The following is a 24,319-nucleotide window of genomic DNA, read 5'->3' on the forward strand; positions in this document are numbered from 1 at the left end:
CTGTAATTCCCTGTATATTTGTATCCAAGAAGTTTGACCCATTTAAAAGGCCTAATTTTAGAAAAATTGAATTTTAAAGAAAAATTGATTTTTTGCAATTTCGTATTTTCCACCTTTTACTTCAAAATATCTCCGAAAATACTGGAGTTACGAAAAAAATGATAGACTACTAAATTGTAGCTTTTTTAATAACTAAAATTCACTTGTACATAGATTTTCATTACAGTGAACAGTTAGCGAGATATAGCTGTTTAAAACCTCTATTTACGAGCAAACACCCCCTTATTCGAAACCCAGCCCAATTAAAAACTAAGGGATCTTACGGAATTTAATTTACAGTCTTATAGCTCTTCAAAAATCCTACAAAATCATTTTTGAAAAAACTTTTTATCGCCAAAAATGAAGGAGCTATGTTTATAAAACGATTTTTTTTTTCGAAAAATTCGAATAGTCCGCTTATGGATCATTTTCAATGTAATACCACGGAACCGGTTCGTATACTGGAAGATGACTAAAAACTATTTGTATTTGTGCACATTTGTAAATTCGTGTTTTTCTGTAAATAAATGTTTTTGTAATTCTTTAATTCTACCTACTTTTTTTTCTATATAGATCAATTAAATTATCTACTTATAAAAATTGTAATGTTCTTAAGGGTGGTTTTTAAGGGTTTAAATATTATATTATATCCTAAAGCATAAAACAATCATTATTTAACCAATCAACACCAAATTTTACCCATATTAAAGTTTACAATGTTTTTATACAGGGTGTAACAAAAATACAGGTCATAAATTAAACCACATATTCTGGGACCAAAAATAGTTCGAATGAACCTAACTTACCTTAGTACAAATATGCACACAAAAAAAGTTACAGCCCTTTGAAGTTACAAAATGAAAATCGATTTTTTCGAATATATCGAAAACTATTAGAGATTTTTTGTTGAAAATGGACATGTGGCATTCTCATGGCAAGAACATCTTAAAGAAAAATTATAGTGAAATTTGTGCACCCCATAAATATTTTATGGGGGTTTTGTTTCCTTAAACCCCCCCAAACTTGTGTGTCCGTTTCAAATAAATTATTATTCTGGTGCCATTAGTTACATTAAATATTTTTAAAACTTTTTTACCTCTTAGTATTTTTTCGATAAGGCAGTTTTTATCGAGTTGCGGCTTCTTTTTTAATATGTTTACATAAAAATTTTATGAGGGTTTTGTTCCTTTAAACCCCCCAAATGTTTGTGTACGTTCCAATTAAACTATTACTGCGGTACCATTAGTTAAACACAGTGTTTTTAAAACTTTTTTGTCTCTTTGTATTTTTTTGATAAAGCATCTTTTATCGAGATGTGGCTTCTTTTTTAATATGGTTCAAAATATACCTAAAAATGTAAATCATAAATAAATTTTCATATTATTACCAAGTCTCCATAATCGTACTTTACCATATACAAATATGTGGTGGATTTGACAAATATTCAAATATCTCGATAAAAACTGACTTTTGGAAAAAGTACTAAGATACAAACAAGTTTTTAAAAGCTTGTGTTTAACTGATGGCGCTACAATAATAATTAAATTGAAACGTACACAAAAGTTTGGGGGGGTTTAAAGGAACCAAACCCCCATAAAATTTTTATGGGGTGTCCAAATTTCATTATAATTTTTTCTTAAAATAATACCGCCATAACAATACCACATGTCCATTTTTAATAAAAAATCTCTAATAGTTTTCGATATATTGGAAAAAATCGGTTTTCATTTTGTAACTTCAAAGGGCTGTAACTTTTTTTCCGTGCACATTCGTACTAAGGTAAGTTATGTTCAATCGAACTATTTTAGGTCCCAGAATACGCGATTAAATTTATGACCTGTATTTTTGTTACACCCTGTATAAAAAACTCATACAGAAGTAAAAACTTCAGGTTGTATACTGGTATAAAATGGTTTATTAAAAAAAAGAGTTGGTCTGTGCCCATTGAACCGGCAAGTACCTAGTTTTTCGGGCAGGGAAGCATGTACTAATTTAATCCTTCAACATCGACTGGTATTTACCATATTTTATTTAAATCTATCATGTAAACCATATATTATGATGTTACCACTTTATAGTGTGCTAGTTTCAACTACTCTGCTAATTTTTGACAATAAGGGGTAGTTTACACCCCTAAAAATAATCAACGCCCTTGAGCATGATATAGAATATAAAGTACAGGGTGACATAGTCCTAATCCTAAATTTTTATTTGAAAAACAAAAAAACAAAAGATGTAAATCTTTGAAACACACTCAGTGATCAAAAGATTTAGTTTGATTTAGTTACGTTTGGTCGGTAAACTAAATTTTTATGTAAATCGATGCAAGCCGAAATTATTCTATTAGCATAAGTATATTTTTATATAGCTCCAACAAAGGTGGTTTTAAGGGTTGAAATATTATGGTACAAAACAATCATTATGTAACTAATAAGAACCAAATGTTGACAATATTAAAGTTTAAAATGTTATTTCATAATTTTTTACAATTAGGGGTAGTTTTCACCCTTAAAAAACCAAAAGCGTACAACGGCTCAATATAGAAATTGAACTACAGGGTGAAATGAGCCTAATCCCAAATTTTTGTACAAATCGATGCTGGACGAAAAAATTGCGAGGTTTTGCCATTTTTTCAGTTTCATTTCCTCGACTAACATAACTAATATCAATTTGCTTAGTTATGTTATTTAGTTTTGTGATATCCATGTTACAAATCTCATTTTAAAAATGAATTACTCAGTAATTTGACAACGAATTTTAAAAACCTTTGTATCGCGGGATAGGTGAATGACCGTTCTTTCAACTTACAAAAAAATATAATGGGTGTTCCATTAAAAAAAAAGTCAACAAATTTTGTTTCAAAAATCCGCCATTTTTTTTCGTAATTGAAAGCGATATAAAAAACTCAATCCATTCAGACAAAACTTTTATTAAAATAAAACACTCCAGTGAAAACCGCATATTTCTATCTTGAGCCGTTTAGAAGTTATAGGCGGTTAAAATGGGGGGAAATATGAGTGGACACCCGGTATTACAGAACTAAGTATACAGTAAGCGCCATGCTAGTAGACACACGGGTACCTATGTAATTGCTAGGCTTTTGGGCTGATCCGACCCATTCTCACATGTGACTTTCATGTTGTCATGTCATGTGACTGTCATGTATTTTTTAACTTTTGCACCTTCAACACAACAATAACAACGACAACTACAAACTTCAAATACAACTGTTGTATAAACTGTCAACTCTATGTTTATATACATTTTCTGACGTTCTAGACGTCACTAGACATTTCTAGTTTATTCAATGACATCTCGAATATTCTCCAACTTAATAGTTCTTCTTTTACGTCAAGGGACTTTTTCTATGTAGGATTGATCTGTTTACTTCTCGGCATAAAAGTAAACAGTGCAACATGTGAAGGGTCCAGGACTGTATTAGCTCAATGTGCCCGTGTGTCTACTAGCGTGGCGGTTACTGTATAATTTCAAATACATATTTTAACGCCATTTTTGTCCTCTTGACTTATATTAATGTCAATGTTTTATTAGTTCCAGGAGGTACACTATCACAGGAAGGTGATGGTCCGTACAGAACGGAGGCATGTATTTTTAACACACCGGACGAAATCAATATGGACATAATGAAGAACTGGGAACAGGTGTTCATCAAACTGATGCGTCGCTATAAGTATTTGGAAAAACTTTTCCAGGTTAGTACATACTGGTAAACTGAAACTAATATAATCATACTCATACATCATACATGAAACATAAAGTAATATACAGTCGGAAAAATGAAAGAATACCCATGAACGATCATATCAAGCACATATTTTGGATTTGCTGCATTTTTCTATAAATAACAAACGAGAGTGATAGATTATTAAGTGTTGTCTACAAAGCAAAAACGTTATCCAAGATATACGCAGTTACATATTTATAATTGACAGAGTGAGACAGCGATACAATTGTTCAACGTAGTTATATTAATTTGGTAGAAAATTTAAACTCACACTTGACTATTTTTGTACTTCTAATGTCATTCTTAGAAAAACATTCAACATTAGTGGAGATAATGATTGTATAAACTACTATTTGAGTAATCGTGCTGGTCAACTTTACGTCCACTGGCAACTTTAACATGGAGAAATTCATAATACACACACCGGCAAAATTAGCCGAACACGTTAAAAATGGGACATGTTTGATGTCTCGTATTTCATAAACCAGTGGTCCGATTTGAGTGATTCTTTTAGTATGTTATAGCCTTATTATTTAAGAATATCGGTGTAATAATATTGTTGCTAGACAGGTAAATGTCATTTTATACCGGGTGTAACAAGCATACTGTGTTTTTTTCTTAAAGTTCGGAACACCCTGTGGAATATTCCAGCATATATAAAATATTAAAATTAAAACTCGATTGTAGAATTATGCTTTCTTAACATTTTCTTTTTTGATTCATTTGCTTATGTTGGAAAATAAAAAAGTTATGTGCTTTAACAACTAGCCATGTTTTTTATCAATAAATCCTCATAGTAGGGGAGAAAAGTATGCTAAATTTGCAAATACTCGAGCGTTCTTGTGACCTGGAGTGGATTGTGAAGAGTGGGTGCTACAACCAAAAAAAGTTAAGTTAAGTTTTCCATAAAGTGTAGGACTCTCCATTTTTCAATTTAATTTTCCATTTCCACCAATCGTTTTTTCCGATTATAGCGCTATTTATCCATAATAGGAAAAAATGTTGCGAATAAAAGTTGCTTATTTTTACGTCAAGGATCCAAATCTGCAATAAAAATTGGGGGCTCCTATTTAATATTTTAATGTTACCCCCCACCCCACCTCCGTGGGGGGGGGGGTTACATTTGGTAGATTTTTGGGTGGGTGTTTGGTGCCATTCGGTAGATTTTTGAAAAATATTGAATAGGTGTATTTTGCAGTTTTACGATCTGATGTTCATTTCGCAAAATATCGCAGGGTTGTATTTATAATTTTTAATTTACCCCCCACCCCTCTCCGTTGGGTGTCACGAGCCCCCACGGAGGTGGGGTGGGGGATTTAATTTAAAATCTTAAATAGGAGCCTACAATTTTTATTGCAGATTTGGATTCTTTACGTAAAAATAAGCAACTTTTATTCGACATATTTTTTCGAATTACGGATAGATAGCGCTATAATCGGAGAAAAATGATTGTTTCAAATGGAAAATTAAATTAAAAAATGAAAAGTCTCCCACTTTATGGAAAACTTAACTTAACCTTTTTCTGATTTTAGCACATACTCTTCACCATCCAATAGGTTCCCATAACGCTCGAGTAACTACAAATTTAGTATACTTTCCTCCCCTACTATGAGGATTTATTGATGAAAGACATGGATAGTTGTTAACGCACATAACTTTTTTATTATCTCATATAACTAAATGAATCGAAAAGGAAAATATTAAGCAAGCCCAAGTCTACAATCGAGTATTAATTCTAATATTTTACATATGCTAGAATATTCCACAGGGTGTTCCAAACTTTAAGAAAAAAACACAGTATGATTGGTACACCCGGTATAAAATGGTATTTACCTGTCTAGCAACAATATTATTACAACGATATTCTTAAATAATAAGGCTATAACATACTAAAAGAATCACTCAAATCGTACCACTGGTTTATGAAATACGAGACATCAAACATGTCCCATTTTTAACGTGTTCGGCTAATTTTGCCGGTGTGTGATTTGTATACTCATTATTTTTGTATTATTAATCTATGTATATCAAATAATTAATTACGGTAGTAAATATTAGTAACATTTATCACCAATAAATATATATTATCAGAAAAAGAATAACATCACAAAAATTTTTTGATACATTCTTACATAGCGAAAAATCGTACTGTGGGGTAGTAGTCACATCCGTTTATTTTCAGTATTAACTTAGTTTAGACTTTGTTTTGACTAGAAATTTTTGATTTGGTTCGTATGCATATGCAAGCATATCATCGATGATGCATGGGTATTCTTTCATTTTTCCGACTGTAGACAAATTGGTGTATATAATTTTATTACTAATTGCTTCACTTAAGTAGAATAATGTGATATTAGTATTGGTGTCTATAAATAGCGATGAAATCAAATAAATAGGCTATGTTTGATTAGTGGTGGACTTAGAAATATATACATATTGTATCTTCATCACAAGAGCCTTGTGCCGTGAAGATATTGAGAGGGTTGTCTTCTTCTTAAGGTGCCGTGCGTGGGCGTTCATTGTCTTGTCAGATGGGATGTTAGAATATGTAGTCAGGATTAAATTATAGTTTTAGCAACATTGCGAAGCATTTCATAACAGTGGATACGTGTACTTCCTATTCTTCATCGTTTTTTGTAGACATGCATTCTGTCTGCCTTTTCAATGTGTCTCTAGTAAGTTGTTCCATCGTTTTCAACGCCTGTCCTGTTTTGGATACCTGTCCAATTGCGAATATTACGCAGCCCATGACATGTTTTACATGGATGTCTACTGCGCGGCCTACAAGGATGCTTCCCTGTGATTGGCCCGTTCGAAGCCAAGTTGTCATTACCTGTGCTATCTGAGTTGATACTTTTTATATACCCTTTTTAGTATTCAGTTTATTTCTGAATTTCTAAAGTAATTAAATTCAGTAAAGTTTTGAAATATGAAGGAGGATCTGATTATTTACAGCTGACATTTCATCACTACCATCACTTGTCTGACACAACATCGCAAAATCACAGTCTTTTTGTCATCCAAATTTCATTAAACTACTTCACTTGATAGTGGTTCTAGCTCGACTAACAGCGCAGGTGACCTCCTTGCTATGTGCTATCAACCGCGACTTAACTAGTAGCATCCACTGCGACCTACACCTCCACCTCGACCTACTTATTCTGTTCTTACCCTTACACTGTCTGCATTGTTCCATCATCTCTATAAAGCGGCCCACAAATTGCGTTATTGTTCGACAGTTTTGTTCGACGAGCAAGTCTGTTCGAACAAAAATGACGCAAAACGGAAGTGTGTGGGTTGAAAACTGTCGTTCTTGCTCGCTTGCAAAAATGATGCAATAATCATTTTTGTTTGAATAGACTTGCTCGTCTAACAAAACTGTCGAGCAAGAACACAATTTATGGGCTGCTTAATAGTTATATACCTACAATATTATATCTCTCAATAGTTTTTATACATTTAAATGTTTACCTTAATTTACAGAAAATTGTTTTGTCTCCATATTCTCCTTTTTGTTTTTATTTTTTGCATGTCCTTTTTGTTAGCTACTTAACTATTACTTCGTTTTGTAGTTCAAAAAAGGACAAGATTAAAGCAACTTCTTACCTTAGAAGTATATCACTATGAATACTTTTAACATAAAACTTTGCAACAAGCATAATAATAGTTTTCTTAAGGGGGGGGGGATACGGTTTGAAATCAACATTTCAGGTACATTTTGTGAATTTTTTTTAAACTACGATAGACTTATTTTATTTTTAAATGAAATAAGAATATTAAGGTACTAGTACACTTTAGAAGGCCAAAAATAATCATTTTTTTCAAGAATTTTTTTCACAGAACCTTTTACATACAGAACTTTTTACATATTAATATCTATCTCTTAGAGAGTACAAAAAATATATCTTTTTTCATTTATGCACGTACACTAATATTATAGAGGGCGCAAAAGTCGAGGCTTCGAAAAATGATGGCGGACAGTTAATCTCAGAATTGGGATATCTGAAACAAAAAAATCATACTGCATTTGAAAAAGGAAGGTTTCTTACGTGACAATTTACCACAATTTGACCAAAAGATAAAAAATTAATATTTGTCACGTAAGAAACCTTCATTTTTCAAATGCCGTACGATTTTTTGTTTCAGATATCCCAATCCTGAGATTAACTGTCCGCCATCGGAACTACTTTTTTTCGAGGCCTCGACTTTGGCGCCCTCTACAATATTATTGTACGTGCGTAAATGAAAAAAGATATATTTTTTGTATTTTCTAAGAGTTAGATATTAATATGTAAAAAGTTTTATGTTCATTTTTAATAAAGTTTCTGAGGAAAAAAATGTTGAAAAAATGCTTATCTTTGGTCTTCTAAAGTGTACTAGTACCTTAAGTACAATTCAAAGAATATTAAAAAAAAAATTTCAACGAAAAATATTGAAAAATAAGCCAACGGTGGCAAACTTTTACAGACACCTATAAAAAAATGGATTTTGCGGTGGACATCAGAACTCGTCACTGTATTATGTGAAACAAAACATTCAAAAATATTTTATTAGCTTATGAGTTTCTCAAGGTAACGCTGTCAAGTTTTTTTTAATTATGACGATTTTTGAGTTCTTGGTATCACTCGAAGTCAAAAAAAGAAAAAAATTTGTAACAAAAGGGCGAAAATCAACAAATTTATTATTACTAAACGAAAAATAAGCATAAAAACAATATATCTCGACAGCGTTACCTCTCGAAATGTCTTAAGCAGCGATTCTCAACCTGTGGTACATGTACCACTTACATATTATTTGTGGTGGTACGCAAAATCACAAAAACACAGCCAAAATCAACACCGCATAAAATAACACAAAAAAATTAAAATAGTATTTTACGTTAAAGTTCAGTAGGTGACTGTAAAACTAAAGTATGGGAGCCTTATCCAAATGCCTTTTTATTTTATCCATTACTTAAAATTCCAGCATATAAACCATAATTAATTAGATTACCTAGCTTGATAGGTATTTAAGTAAGGTAGTAGGTACAAAAATAATAAAAAATAAATTTTATGGTACATTACTCAAATAGTGTGAAAACCACTGGTCTACAGAAAATCTATGCAAAATTTCAAATGGATCGGTCGAGCGGTTTTTGAATTACGATGTCCACCGCCTTTGAAAAAACAGTTTTGAGAAAAACGCGTTTAAAGTTTTGACAACTTCGTCTTATTTGTTTGTCAAGTCGTAAAGTGATGCACATCGGAATATGTTTTTGAATCGCGGAGTAATCTACATAAGGGGAACATTTTTTGTTGAACGTTTCTCACAACGCTCAAGCAAAGCGAGTCGAAGGTGGGGATATTCAACATGCAACATGTAACTCTGGTAATTTTACTCCGATCAATCTGAAATTTTAAGAGAGTATTCTTAAAAGTTACGCACTTTCATTTAAAATAAAAATCAGTAAAACATTCAAACCCCCCCCCCCCCCTCCCAACTTAAATTACAAGACGCATTGATATTACAGTGTTCTTAAATGTTATTGTTTGTTTTTAGGACGAAATCAAGAAAATACTATTGTTTGTTAAGTATTTCCTACCGTCCGATCGCAAGAAACTGTCTGTGATGCTGTACATATGGATTGCGAATGGCAGCATACCTTTCACAGCCGTTCTTGTCCTGAACAATTCTCATCTGGTGAAAGATCACCTAGCGTTAGACTTCCTTATTGACATATTCAAAGCATGGCGTCAAGAAAAAGGTGTCAACTCACTGCATTCTGCTATCAAGAAATCCAACATTGAATCTCATCTTACGAGCTTCATACCGGATACAAAGCAATCGCAGCTGTACTTCCGAAATGCCTTTCAGGTAAGTAAAGTAAAAAACTTTATATAATAAATTTTATTTGGGCGAAAGGTTTAAGTGCAGTAAAATTGAATTTTTGTTTTATTTTCTTATTTTGTTTCACATTTCACATTGTGTTGTGTTTATGTACAGTCTTTTTACTACAAAAGCACGCTTACGTCAGTCAAAATTTCTGACGTCAGACCACTAATAAAACATTACAATATGCCTTTTCATCATCGCCATGTTTAGGTTAGGTTACGTCAGTCAAAATTTCTGATGTCAGAATTATTAGAATATGCCTTTTCATCATCGGCATGTTTATTGTACAGTGAGAAGCTAGGCGTCATTACTTGTCAGAGATATTTATCTTTGTTATTGCTTACTGTACAAATAATATCTATGATTCTTTATTCTAATTATTAATAGGCCTGGATCCCACGTAAGTTTGTTAATAACTTAACTAGTCGGACAAACTTTGATGTACGGGACACTGGAACAGGGGAAGTTTTAATTGTGGAACAGTTTAAAAATTTGGAACGTCAGATTACGAAAACGTCCCATGTATCTTGTCGGACAGAACATCCAATTGATTTGTTACCCTTTCATTAAACTCTCATGCAAAAATAAGACTGCTATTACTAATCAACATGATTCCTGTCATTTGACATGTTCTTCGTGTTCCACTCATTAAAATGTCAAGTTGGTGATAAACACCAGTCTGATTTTTGCATGAGAGTTTAATGAAATGGTAACACCGTAGACACCGTTAAGCTATTAACAAATTTTCATCCAGGATCCAGGAGCGGGATCCAGTTCTACAATGATGTCAATCAATTTTCATTACTTGCCGAAATATATTAATCATACGCCGAAATATTTGTTAATGTTAATTAACGAAAATAATGTTATTCCATAACATCCACTCTAGAATTGAAATTTCTCTAGCACAGCTAATAATATGACACCAACACGAAACTGTACCATCTTGCATAAGCGTCCACATTCCATATGGTTTTATAAAAAGAAAAACGTAATCATCATTATGTTGAGAATTTTAGAATTATATTAATTAAATAACCAAAAACATTTTTTATTATTATGAAACGAAATAAGCGCGGCGAGAGACTACCCCAGCTTATTGAAATAATATCCAAAAATATTACCTCGATCATCCAAGATAGCCATCCCTCCACCCTTAGCTTAGCTCAGTCTCTCAAGGTGTGTGTTCGTCTTGTCCTAATCTTAGAAATGAACTATGAACGTTTGTAATGAAAGCAAACAAAACAGTATTTTCAACTAATCATGTTTATTGTTCAATAAAGATATAATAAAAATATGACTTAGTATATGCATTAACAAATATATTCAAATTCTTGCCAAAAACTAACAATTTCTGGATTATACTTATGGCTTTTGGTAGCTGGTACGATGGCAACTTCTTGATGTCGAATGGTACTGCTGTAGACTTCTCATAGACCTGGGCAGATGTTCGGCCCTAGGTCCCTGCAGCTGAAGATGTTGGGTGCTGTAGTCTGGATGTCATGGTCCCATTGCTGTTAGCCTTAGTGTCATCGCTAGCGAGTACAGTAAACAAGAACAAAGAAAAATATCTTTTACAAGTAATGATGCCTAGCTTCTCATCATCATCATCAATGGTGCTGCAGCCCTGTGAAAGAGCCTTGACCTTCGCAAGTCTCTTACGTCAGTCAGTCCTATCCATTGCCAACCGTTGCCAGTTTGATTCGCCTATTTTTATCCCATCCTCATCTACACCATCCTTCCATCTGAGTTTTCGCCTACCTCTATTTCTACTTCCCACAGGTTGTGACATAAGGAATCTTCTAGGAGGGTTGTTCTGCTGTGATCTTGCTAGATGTCCTCCCCATCTTAGTCTTCCTATTCTTATAAGAGATACTACGTCTTTACCACCAAATTTTTGTTTATATCTGTGGTGTACCTCGTAGTTGTACCTCCTCCTCCAAACACCATTTTCACAGATGCCACCGAGTATTCCTCTCAGGATCCTTCATTCAAATATAATCCTCTCAGGATCCTAGCTTCTCACTGAACAATAAATATGGCCATAATGGAAAGTCACATTATTGTTTGGCAGTACTCTGACGTCAGAAATTTTGACTGACATACGCATGCTTTTGTAGTAAAAAGATTACTTCCAAATAAAAATTGTCTCCCATTTATCATAAAAGGGAAAATTCAGGCAGCAAACAGATGTATGTACCTACATATAGCCTCCACAACACTATTAAGTATAAGAGCCCAACACAAACATCAAAAATCAGAATACATAAACAGTGATTAGACCGATTTTCATGTATGGGTGTGAGACGTGGACTTTGACAAAAGCAAACTTGGATGCTTTAAGAGAAAAATCCTCAGAAGAATCTTTGGACCTTATCACTGAACAATTACACTACATACTAAGGATAAATTACACTGCGATTAAAACAGAAGTTATTTTCACAAATATATCTAAGTCAGTATGTATTGTCATTGACTGGTCGTTATTTTCGTTAAATTTTTCTGTTCGAGTTTTTTGCTGACATTAATAACACATTAGCATAGCAAGAATCAAACTTACAGAAACAGAACACATTGAAAGTTTAATCATGATTTGGAAAGCACTGAAAGAGTGAGGACCCTAACAGAAGTTCGTCATCGTCTAATGCTAAATACCCCAATCACGAACCGATTTCTCAATTAACAATTAGCAAAATTGAAAAAAAAAATCAAGAAAGCCGCAGTGATCTTGCAAGATCCTTGCAAGAGTGGTAGAAAATCAATACCCAAAACCAAGAAACTGGACGTTGTAATGACGTTTCAAGAAAATGCCCATACCAGGTCGCACTAGATAATAATGTCTCAAGCAACTATTGTTACAGCGCTAAAAAGGAAAAGTGGCATCCGTATAAAGTACATCTGGTTCGGGTGCTGTTAGAAACCATTATGGAACGATGTAACAGAAATCAGAGTTCAGAGATTAGGAAAGGTACAGTTTGGAATGAAGCTGCTTTTATACTCAATTTATGCTCACCTCCCTCCAAGAAAATTTCTAGATCCGCCACTGGATCAGTCTGTCACAGACTCAATTTTTCGGTGTAATTCTAAAAAAATTTGAAGTCTATATTTTGTTATTTTCCCATGAAATATTTCTTGTATTAAGTTCAAACCTTTCTTCTTCTTGTCGTGCCTATCTGTTCCCGATCTTGGCGACCATCATGGCAATCTCCACTTTGCACACTTCTGCTCTGAAAATATTAGTGGCCGTTGTGTTGAACCCTGTACATACATTTTTCAGCCAGGAAGTTCTTCGCCTTCCTGGTCCACGTTTTCTTTCTATTTTTCCTTGGTAAGGTTCGTCCATATCTCTCACTGTTTTTCATGATGTGACCGAGGTATTCTATTTTGGCTGTTTTTATTGTGGTTAACAGCTCTTTTTTTTAATTCTCAACACACCTTTGAAAATGAGAAAAACAAAAAAAGTTCATAAAAAAAATTCTTAAAACTAGTACGAAAACGAATCATATTGGAATAAAATGGATTCATTTTGGTAGTTACAAGTTTATTTAATACTATGTATGTATATGTACATATTATGCACTTGTATATTTCTTCTGCCCATATGTGAAAATGTTTACTTTTTAATAAGTCCTAAAGTCATTCAGCAATATTAAACGATCTCTCTTTTTAGGATAACGGTCTAGAGGAAATACTCAAACTGTACAACGACCAGCACCAACAATTAGCCAAGAAAGAGCTACAGGTGCTATTAGCTGATAACCTCAGTGAGAATAAGCCTCTACGTGATATAATTAATGAAATCAAAGAGATTGCCTTGAAAGATAATATACAAGAACACGAAATAGCGTGTATTATATGGACTACTGTCATGGACATTCCAGAATGGTCTAAAAAGGAGGTAAGTTATATTTTATCTATTACATACCACAACATTTTTCTTTTTCCAAAGTTTCAGTTACTCTTGCTTCATATTTAATGTACCTAATTTAGTACTATGGTCTAACCATTGACATATAACATCTCTTATATGTCATTGGGTCTAACCCAAACAATTAGATATGTGCACATCATAGATTTAATGACATAATCCACTATTACAAATTCAACACATTTTCCTCATATATTAGTTTTTTCGCTACTCAAGTTTAGCAGGAAAGCGCTATTGACAAATAAAAAACATTTATTTACCACAGGAGCTACCTTCTACTGTTGTCTCTTATCTTTAAGCGTGTGTAACAAAGATAACTATGTATTAAGGGTCAAACTCATGTTGTCCTATAGAAGGTTATGTAAGATTTTTGTTTATAGATATTATGTGAAGTTGTTTAAAATATAAACTGTCTACACACTAAATTCTGTTACTTTAGTTTCTCGATTTGATTTTGATTCAAATTGTTGGATATAATTGAATTGTATTAAAACAATAATATACAGTAGACTCCCTCTATAACGAGAACTGAAATGGCGGACTAATTACCTCGTTATAAGCGGATCTCGTTATATCAGACAACAATAATATGGTGCATACATATGAATATATAGTTTTCTAAAATATTAACTTCATATAGTGACGCCATTCGGAGCAATATAAGATGCTAAATATTGTTTCCTCAACAATAAGGCTTCGCCATCATAAATTGTAAATTTTTTTACAATACTCAATATCGGTCAATAGATAAACAGAACAGGAAGAGGTTTATTAGGCGGCGGATTTTATTACAGCACTATCCTCAATAACGACACAGATGTGTCGACACAGTCAGTTGGGGTATTTATTTATGGCCATTGCAGCGCTAAAAACAGGTAAAGATACATATCCTAGGATTTTATTTTTCCTCGTTATAACCAATATGCCTCGTTATAGAGGTGTTACAGTTCAATAGAAATTTCATGGGACATCTTGTGTACCTCGTTATAAGCGAAACCTCGTAATAATCGTGTTCGCTATAGAGAGAGTCTACTGTATTATCTGTATTTCGTCTTCCCAGATTATAATTTGAAAACAATATTTTGACATTATATTTAACCTATAGTATTTTGACACACGTGATAGTTAAAAACATACATTTAATTGAATACGTAAAAGAACAAAACATTTACTATTTAGTTAATCCATTTCGATTTAAACATGTTTAAAATAGAGACTGCAGAAAAGTAAACATGAAATAATATGAATAATGAAATATACACTGTTTATTAAGTATTTGATTCTGTATTTTAATTAAACTCTGTCTCTTATATTGGTAAATACATTTTGAGTGTATGTGAGCGCAAAATTTCGGACCAATGCATTTTAAATGCATTCATTTTTGAAGTTTTACTTCTTTACGATCAAGAGTGAAATTTTATAGTGCCGGGCGCATGCGCACACAGACAGTATGTAGTTTGTTGCTAATCTTTCAAATGTATGTATCAGCGCAAATAAATCTTCACTTGATACTTCACTTAATCTATTAAATTTGTTAGTATATATGTGAAATCTTGTAAGCTGTCAAAGCAAAGGGAATATAGCTCAGCGGTAGAGAGTGTGACCGGAGATTGAGAGGTCCCGGGTTCAAATCCCGGACGATTCATATTCTTTTTTTCTTTTTTTTTTTAATTTTTGGTATCGTTTTAATGGAATTTTTTTAAAAGTGGTAGGTAGGAAAGTTAGTTTAATATTTAAATAAAATACAAAAAACCTGTTAAGTATATTTATTTCTTGAATTATTATTTATTATTATGAAATTATATAATAGTAGTATAACTTCTTACGTGCGTACAAAGTACACACACATTCTTTTTTTTTGAATCCTGAGGAAACTAATAAATATTTTTGAAAAATTTAAACACAGAATGAAATATGCCGGATTTATACTCAGCCTTTGCCACTGCTAATGCCGCTATCGGAAATATTGCCCGAAATACGATATCGACGCGAGTGAAGTGTTCACACCAGTCCTCACCAATGTGGGCAATGTCCTCATGATTAATACTCACTCGCATTCGCGTTGCCTCTCCTTTGACTTCCGTCACAAAAACCGACTTTTTGGGGAGCGCCGTGCAATGGCAGTAGCATGAGCAGCGGTAGCGCGAGTGAGCAGTTTACAGATGCACGCTGCCCACTTCCGTGCCCAATTCCCTGTCTAACAGGACTGAGTGTAAATCCGGTATTACATTAGTACCGAGGACCGAAAGTCCTTTAGAATAAACAAAAAGTTTATTTTTAATGAGATATTTGAAATTAAAAATCACACTCAATTTTCTCTTTTTTCACCCCTGTAACGGTAACGTATTAAAATAAACATTTTTGAGTCCTGCCCTGTTTGAATCGTAAAGCTTCTTATTCCAGTAGAATTTGAGATAAACGAATTAATATTTATCTCTGTAAAGTACTGGAATATATTATAAAAACAACAATACTGGCATCAAATAATTTCCATTGTTTTTGATGTTATCTAATGTTGTTACATTTTTTGGCAGAAAAATAAGATTGACAATAGCTTGATAACTGCTCGATAAAAACTATAGATTGCTCATTTTTTTATTGGGAAAAGAAAGAAAAAGGACTGCCAAAATCAACATATAAGCAAGCTTCATTATAAAAAGTAAAAACCTGGAATGTGATAATAGAACAAGGCATAGAAAAAATTTGCTAATGATCACAATGTTCTAATTTTGAAACTCAGTGAAAGTAATTGTATACTCTAGTGACTGAACTGACTTCCAACCGACTAGTACAATTAACTAATTTGAATTATACGACTAATTTTGACATCGACAAATAGTCCAGAGAAATAAGGTTTTTGTCGGGAAACTTGAGCAGCCAGGTTGCAAATGGGTTTTGCCGGTACTATATACCTAATACATTATAAATACAAAAATACCCGTCACAGTTCGGACGAGAATTTTAGTTATTAATAAATAAGCTACAAAAATGGCAGTTTTTTCGTTTAAATCGCTACAGGTAAAAATAGGGTAATTAAATATCTTATTTAGAGTATTTATCTTTTAGTAGATGAGCAAAGGTTCAAAATGGCAGTTTTTGAATTTTGTTCCGATCATTTGTTGCTTCGCTAATTGCAAAATATGACAAAAATTTCGAAAATAAAAAATTTGCTGTAACTTTTGCGAAAATTAACTTAAGACTGTCATATTGCATGAAAAGTTGAGACAACCAGTACATATCATACACAAAAAATTTCAAGATGATTCGTCAATTAGTTTAAATTTTGTTCAATTTGTTTATCCAAAAGAGCGTTTTTTTGCAATGTTATTGTTCAGAACATAATAATGTTACAGCAATTATGTGGAAAGCACAAGAAAGAAGAACACTTATATTTTCAAAGCATTTTAAAAAATCTATAAGTCATTTTTATCATTCCGAAAACATTTTACTAAAGTAGAGTCATTTTTGGCTTAAAAACAATTTGAAAAGCTTTGTTAATATTGACTGTAGAGTAAATCTACTTTGGGATTTCAAAAGCTGGTATTTTTACACGAATTTTCAAAAAAAACTTGTCTAGGTTAATTGCGTCAAATAGAAAAATAAAAAGGCTGACGTCGTAGTCTAAAATTCTAAAAAGAATCTACGACTTGGTCTGGAATAAGCTGGTGTCTGATCGGCCTATGGAGGAGCGGTAAGGCAAGGGATAAGGGCTTGCGGCTCGGTGAAACTCCTCCATAGATCCCTACCGGAAGGGCGTTGCGCCTAAAAACGGTGTATATATATAATTGCGGTCAAAGTTAGCCACTTTTATTATTTAATTCAAAGTTACTTCTATATACATAAAATTCTCCTGTGTTACCATACTCCTCCGAAACGGCTTGACCGATTTTTATGAAATTTTATACAAGTATATCCTGTAGGACTGAAAATAGGTTCTAATCTATTTTTCATGCCCATTAATTATAAAGGGGGTTGCCCCTTGACATTTTTTATTTTTTTGGACAAAATTGTCTACCTTCATTTTATATGGTGTAGAATTTAAAAATACATACAACCCTTAATTTTCACTCTTCTATCACCAACCCCTATTTTTTAATAGCCATCTGTATATTTGCATCTATAAAATTCTCCTGTCACAGTGTTAGTTGCCATACTTCTCTGAGGCCGCTTGACCGATTGTTATGAAATGATATATGTACAGGGTGAGGCAGATAAAGGCCTATTAGAAATATCTCGAGAACTAAAGGCAACAGACTCATGAAAATTGGTATGAAGGGGTTTTGAAGAGTGATCTATTTAATGAAAATATTTTCATCTATTTGCTACTTCCGGTTATACCGGAAGTTGCTTATAACTTCGTTATTTTAAATGGGATACCCTGTATATTTTTACATTTTTGGATTCTACTCGAAGTCTTATTTCTTAAAATATGAGGTTTTGTATTGTTATACAGGGTAGTTTAAAAGATAATTAGGTTTTTTTATTAATTTCGTAGCAACTTTCACACCCTGTAGAATTGGAGTAGTTTGACATAAAAAACTTTATTTATGTTCAAATGTTTTTTAATATAGTCTACTATTGTCAGATATTATTAGTATAGCTAATTGTTGGCAGCAGGGTTGGTCGAAACTCGGAATGAGTATTTTCTGAGTTTTCTTAAATGAAACACCCTGTATTTTAGTATTGTAATGAAATGATATTTATGTTACTTTTTTTATTTCTTAAGCATTCCCTATACCTAACTGCTTTAATTTGTACTTAATTGTTAATCGCACCAACAATCTTAACTACGTAAGTATTTTGATAGCTCAACCATTATTGGGAATTTTAACGATCAGTCTAGATTAATATGTATTTATTTCCGAAAAATTATTTGTGACTGAATATTTTCAAGGCCAACCTAATAAAATTTCACGTATTTTTTGTTGCAATTAATGTTTGGCTTGAATCACCAATAGCTCACAAATTAAAGCAGTTAGGTATAGGGAATGCTTATAAAATAAAAAAGTGCCATAAAATATCATTTCATTACAATACTAAAATACAGGGTGTTCCATTTAAGAAAACTCAGAAAATATTCATTCCGTGTTTTGACCAAACCTGTATACTAAAATTCAATATATAGCTCTACTAATAATGTTTAACAATAGTAGTGTTACGCGAATTGACTTTTAATTATTATTAAATAAATAAAAGACTTACTTGAAATTGTTTAATTTATAACACTTACAATTTAACACTTAAGTTTACAACAATATCTAATTTATGTTACACTTTCTAACTTATTTAATTCATTTACAAATATTATTTATCTACTTTAAAAAATATATACATTTCAATAACCCGATCGCCACATTACAATAATTCACGCGATGGTAAAATATTAACTGACTGCCCTCTGCTTAAAAATCCTCCGCTTATATAGATACGGCTCTGCTTCGAGAACATTTCGAATGCCTGAGACATGTCTCCGCCCATCATCGGGAATACTCTGGCTTAGCGGAGAAATTACTCGTCAATGACGTGGCCCCGTTGTTTGTGGCTGCTAGGGGCAGGGCCGGCCTCAGTTAGAAACTCGTCACATTGCCCCCTCCTTAAAAGATGGTTCCTCTTGGAACCTTGTCGGGACTGGAACTGGATGCTGGTATCTGCAACTGGACCCTCTTTTACAACTCCCAGTTGTATAAAAGTGACAGGGGACGGTCTTCTCTCCGCACCAGTAACTATGCGGATTGCAACAGACTAACACCTGGACCTTGGTGTCTTGGAAAATTTCTTCTACCATATTTCGGATAACTCTCCAGTCTAATTGGCTGCATTCTAACTTTGGCATGGCTAACTTTTGCACGTCGGACTCCAACACATGCTCTCTCAATTGAATTAATGCATCCCATACATCTTGGTAGGTAGGTTGGTCATGGACAGTGTCTTTTGTTACCAGATAGAATAGGTAACGTGATGCATCTTGGAGTTTCAATGCTTTGCCAGGAGCTGGCAGTTGGCATTGAAGTTCTGCAACTCGACCAAACTTCATTCGGAAGGCGGATGCCAACCCTCGTGCGTCTTTGATACTGGCCGGGATGGTATGGGCCAGTGAATAGTCATCGGGAAGTGCGAGTAAATCTCGCTTTTCTTCAGTGGTAACACCATGTCTTGCTTTACCGGTACCTCCATAGGCCCCCATGAACTCCTCAAACGTGAGGTCAGGTATTTCTCGAACTTGGTTTACCTCCACTTCTTCATCTACGTCGTGGTCTCCCTCGTACGGCGCCAACCGGTTATGGTGGACTATCATCGGCTTTCCCCTAGGAATCTTGCTTATTCGGTAGATAACGTCATTGATTTTCTTGACAATGAGGTACGGACCTTACCAGAACTGCTGCAACTTAGAAGAACAACCTGTTCGCTTCTTTGGATTATAAAGCCAGACTTTGTCGTTCTCCTTGAAACATCCCCTCTCGGCTTGGGTATCATATCGTTTCTTCATTCGGTCGCTAGCGATCTGAAGATTAGAACGGACCAACTCATGTATATCGTCCATTCTTCTTCGCAATTCATTCACGTAATCCTCACCAGCAACATCTTCTCCAGGTCGACATCCAAACTCTAGATCACAGGGTAGACGCATCTCACGTCCAAATAGGACTTTTGCTGGTGTTTGGCCAGTTGATTCATTAACAGCAGATCTATAGGCCATTGCGAAGAACGGAAGGTACTGGTCCCAGTCTCGTTGATGATTGGACACCATCTTTGTCAAATACTTGCCGACTGTCCTATTCATACGCTCCACCATTCCATCCGATTGCGGGTGATAGGCCGTGGTCCTTGTCTTCTTCATGCCTAGTTTATCACAGATTCCTTGAAATAGATCGCTCTCAAAGTTCCTTCCTTGGTCACTATGGATCTCCAGAGGTACTCCAAATCGGCTGATGCAGTCTTTGATTAACACATCTGCAATAGTGGCGGCCTTCTGGTCTGGAATTGCGTAGATCTCCACCCACTTCGTGAAGTAATCCATTATCACCAACATGTATTTGCATCCATTGTCACTTTCTGGAAATGGCCCGGCAATATCCAAAGCTATTCTTTCAAACGGACTTCCAACATTGTACTGTCTCATAGGAGCCTTTCTTTTCCGGTAGGGCCCGTTACTTGTAGCACAGGTAGTACATTTCTTACACCAGTCCTTCACATCGTCGGAACTATTCATCCAATAAAATCGTTCCCGAATTCTCTGAAGGGTCTTCTTTACACCAAAATGCCCTCCTGATGGACTGTCGTGTAACTGACGAAGTACTTCGGCTACTCTGCTCTTTGGAATCACCAACTGTGTTCTCCTCACCGAACCATCATCATTTTCTATTACTCGTTTAAGCAAGCTGTCTTCCAAGATAAATGAGTCCCACTGGGCCCAATACGTCTTAACTACTGAGCCTAGGCTTGATATTTCTTGCCAAGATGGTCGACGATTTTCTTCTTTCCATTTTCGAATCTTCTGTAAAACTGGATCTTTTTCTTGTTCTTCCTTGATCTTGGTAGGCGTCCACTCGTCGTTGACCACTGTTGTTCTTAGTACTGCTGCTTCCTTTGACTCTGTTTTGTTGCAATGGGAACATTCTGCTGGACACGGTCTTCTAGATAGAGAATCAGCGTTCCTGTGGCTAACTCCTGCCCGATGCTCGATCTTGAAATCATATTCTTGAAGTCGTTCAATCCATCTGGCTATCTGACCCTCTGGATTCTTAAACTGCGTTAACCATTTAAGGGCGGCATGGTCGGTTCGGATTAGAAACTTCCTTCCGTAGAGGTATTGATAGAAGTGTTCCACTGATTTTACTACTGCTAGAAGTTCTCTTCTCGTGACGCAATAATTTCGTTCAGGTTTTGAAAGCACTTTACTAAAATATCCAAGGACTCGTTCCTGTCCTCCTTGGATCTGCGACAGCACTCCTCCAATTCCCACATTGCTTGCATCCGTATCTAAGATGAACTCTCCTTCTGGCAGTGGATACCCTAATATTGGCGCTGTAATTAAATGCCTCTTCAAAGTTTCAAAGGCCGTTTGGCAGTCTCCATCCCAGCAATAATCCCTTGCTTCCTCTGTAAGTCGCGTTAATGGCTTAGCGATATCTGCAAACTTCTTAATGAATCTCCGGTAGTAAGTACATAGTCCCAGAAAACTTCTTACTTGATGTTTATCAGTTGGTTCCGGCCATTCCTTAATGGAATCGATTTTTCCTTTGTCCACGGCCACTCCTTCTTTGCTGACTATATGGCCTAGATAATTGACTTTACTTTGAAATAGCTGGCATTTCTTGGGGTTTAACATTAACTGGGCAGCTTTAAGTCGATTAAAAACGTCTTCTAAATTCTTCAGGTGGTCTTCAAACGTCTCCCCCAAAACGATTATGTCGTCTAAATACACCAGGCACGTCTTCCAAGATAACCCTCTCAAATGTCGCAGGAGCATTACAGAGTCCGAACGGCATAACGTTGAATTCCCATAATCCAGATCCTGTCGTAAAGGCCGTCTTCTCCTTATCCACTGGATCCATTTCTACCTGCCAATATCCAGACTTCAAGTCCAACGTAGAAAACAATTTACTTCCAGCCAGTGTGTCCAACGTGTCGTCGATCCGAGGCAGAGGATAACTATCTTTCTTGGTAACATTGTTCAACAAACGGTAGTCCACACAGAATCTCGTAGTTCCATCTTTCTTCTTGACCAGGACCACCGGAGAGACCCATGGGCTCGTAGAAGACTCTATCACCCCGTCTTTCTTCATTTCTTGAACAATCCTTTCAGCTTCCTCTCTCTTTGCCTGTGGTAATCGTCGAGCTGTTTGACGAATTGGCCTAGCGGTACCAGTGTCAATTTTATGGTTGACAACTGTCGTTCTTCCTGTCTTTCCTCCTTTCGGTACGAATATGTCACGATATTGCCTAAGAAATTCCCTTAATTTCCTTTTTTCCATTTGATTTAGAGATTGGCCTGCAACTGCAACCATTTGGTCGAACTTGTCGTTGGAATTATCTGATGTTGTCGTCTGACGGATTATGGACGTCACGGGTACACAAGTTCCTACTTTTGTCTTCTTCTTGATGGTCACCGGGTAGTCATTGACATTAATCAATCTCACGGTAATTTCTTTAGCAGAAGTAACCAATTCCTTTCCAATTATGATCCCTCGGCCAACCTCCTCGTCGTGGTTCCATGGCTCCATCATAACAGGTATTCCTTCTTCTACAATTCCCTGTAGCCGCGCTACGATGATCGTTTCACTCCTCGCAGGCACAACTGTATCTTCTCTAATAGCTGCTAGCATAGTGCTGTCATCATGTGGATGAAGAAATACCTCCTCGTTGCCAACTTTGATTACCCTGTTCTTAAAATCCAATTGAAATCCACGCAAATTCATTACGTCCATTCCTAATATAACATCTTCTTCGATGTCTGCAACTATGACAGTATGGACGAACTTTTCTGCTCCAATCCCCAATTGTATCTGGATTTCTCCGTGGATGCTGGCATTTTCACCTGTGGCAGTCCGCAGTTGCAACCTCGTTGGTAAGAGTTTCTTACGACTGTTTATAACTGACGGTCGTATAATGGTCCTGGTCGCTCCGGTATCCACCAACAATGTATACTTTTTACCATTTATTTCTCCATCTACATATACATTATCTTCACGACATTTCAAAGAAGCTATTAGTATTAGATGGTCTTTAGAGGAGTTCTGAGTCGAGGCTGCCCCCCTAGGGTCTGTGCGTTCTCTTATTTCCTGCTGGTGAGTTTCTTGATTTGCGTTCTTCCTTAAACTCCGTGCGTACCCCTTTTCACCACAATTGCAGCAATTCATGGTCTTCGTTTTCTTCGATGTAAAGCCTTTCACCATATTTACCAGCTGGTCAAGTTTGTCTTCATCCTCTTCCTCTTTCACGGTCCTAACTTTACTGTACCCGCCAGAGGCCTGGGTAGCTGATTCGTATTCGAGGGCGGCAGACAAGACATCGACCAGCGTCTTGTGACGAGCTAACCGCAGTGTTCTTTGCATTTCATGATCACGAAGGCCATCAATGAATGTTTGAACAGCCAACTTTTCCATCATGTCTTCGGGAGCTGTTGGATATGCATACCGTACTAACCTGGCAATATCGACCTCGTATTCTTGAAGAGCTTCATCTTTCTTTTGTCGTCGATTTTTAAACTGCGACTGATAGACATGCTCTAAATGTTCGTGTCCGTATCGCATATTCAGTCTCTTTTTAAGCGCAGATCAGAAAGTTTCGGCTTACACTGTGAAGACATGGTCACACTCTTTATTTATTACGATTTATATTTTATTTATTTTTAAAGGTTCCACACTGTATTTAAACCGAAAATTTACGTTGATATTTATTTCAAGTATCCTCACTTCTGCACCATTGTTACGCGAATTGACTTTTAATTATTATTAAATAAATAAAAGACTTACTTGAAATTGTTTAATTTATAACACTTACAATTTAACACTTAAGTTTACAACAATATCTAATTTATGTTACACTTTCTAACTTATTTAATTCATTTACAAATATTATTTATCTACTTTAAAAAATATATACATTTCAATAACCCGATCGCCACGTTACAATAATTCACGCGATGGTAAAATATTAACTGACTGCCCTCTGCTTAAAAATCCTCCGCTTATATAGATACGGCTCTGCTTCGAGAACATTTCGAATGCCTGAGA

General features: G+C 35.0%; 1 protein-coding gene across 1 annotated transcript in view; it reads left to right on the forward strand.

Moving 5' to 3' along the window:
* The window catches only part of LOC126879776 (protein krasavietz), a 139,893-nt gene that overhangs the window by 93,412 nt on the left and 22,162 nt on the right, over positions 1-24,319 (forward strand). The window contains exons 4-6 of the mRNA XM_050643026.1: positions 3,592-3,752; positions 9,323-9,637; positions 13,326-13,553. Of these exons, the coding sequence (XP_050498983.1) occupies positions 3,592-3,752; positions 9,323-9,637; positions 13,326-13,553 (704 nt within the window). The remainder of the gene's footprint in view (positions 1-3,591; positions 3,753-9,322; positions 9,638-13,325; positions 13,554-24,319) is intronic.

Source organism: Diabrotica virgifera, chromosome 2 (genome assembly GCF_917563875.1).
Source record: "Diabrotica virgifera virgifera chromosome 2, PGI_DIABVI_V3a".
Lineage (NCBI taxonomy): Eukaryota > Metazoa > Arthropoda > Insecta > Coleoptera > Chrysomelidae > Diabrotica > Diabrotica virgifera.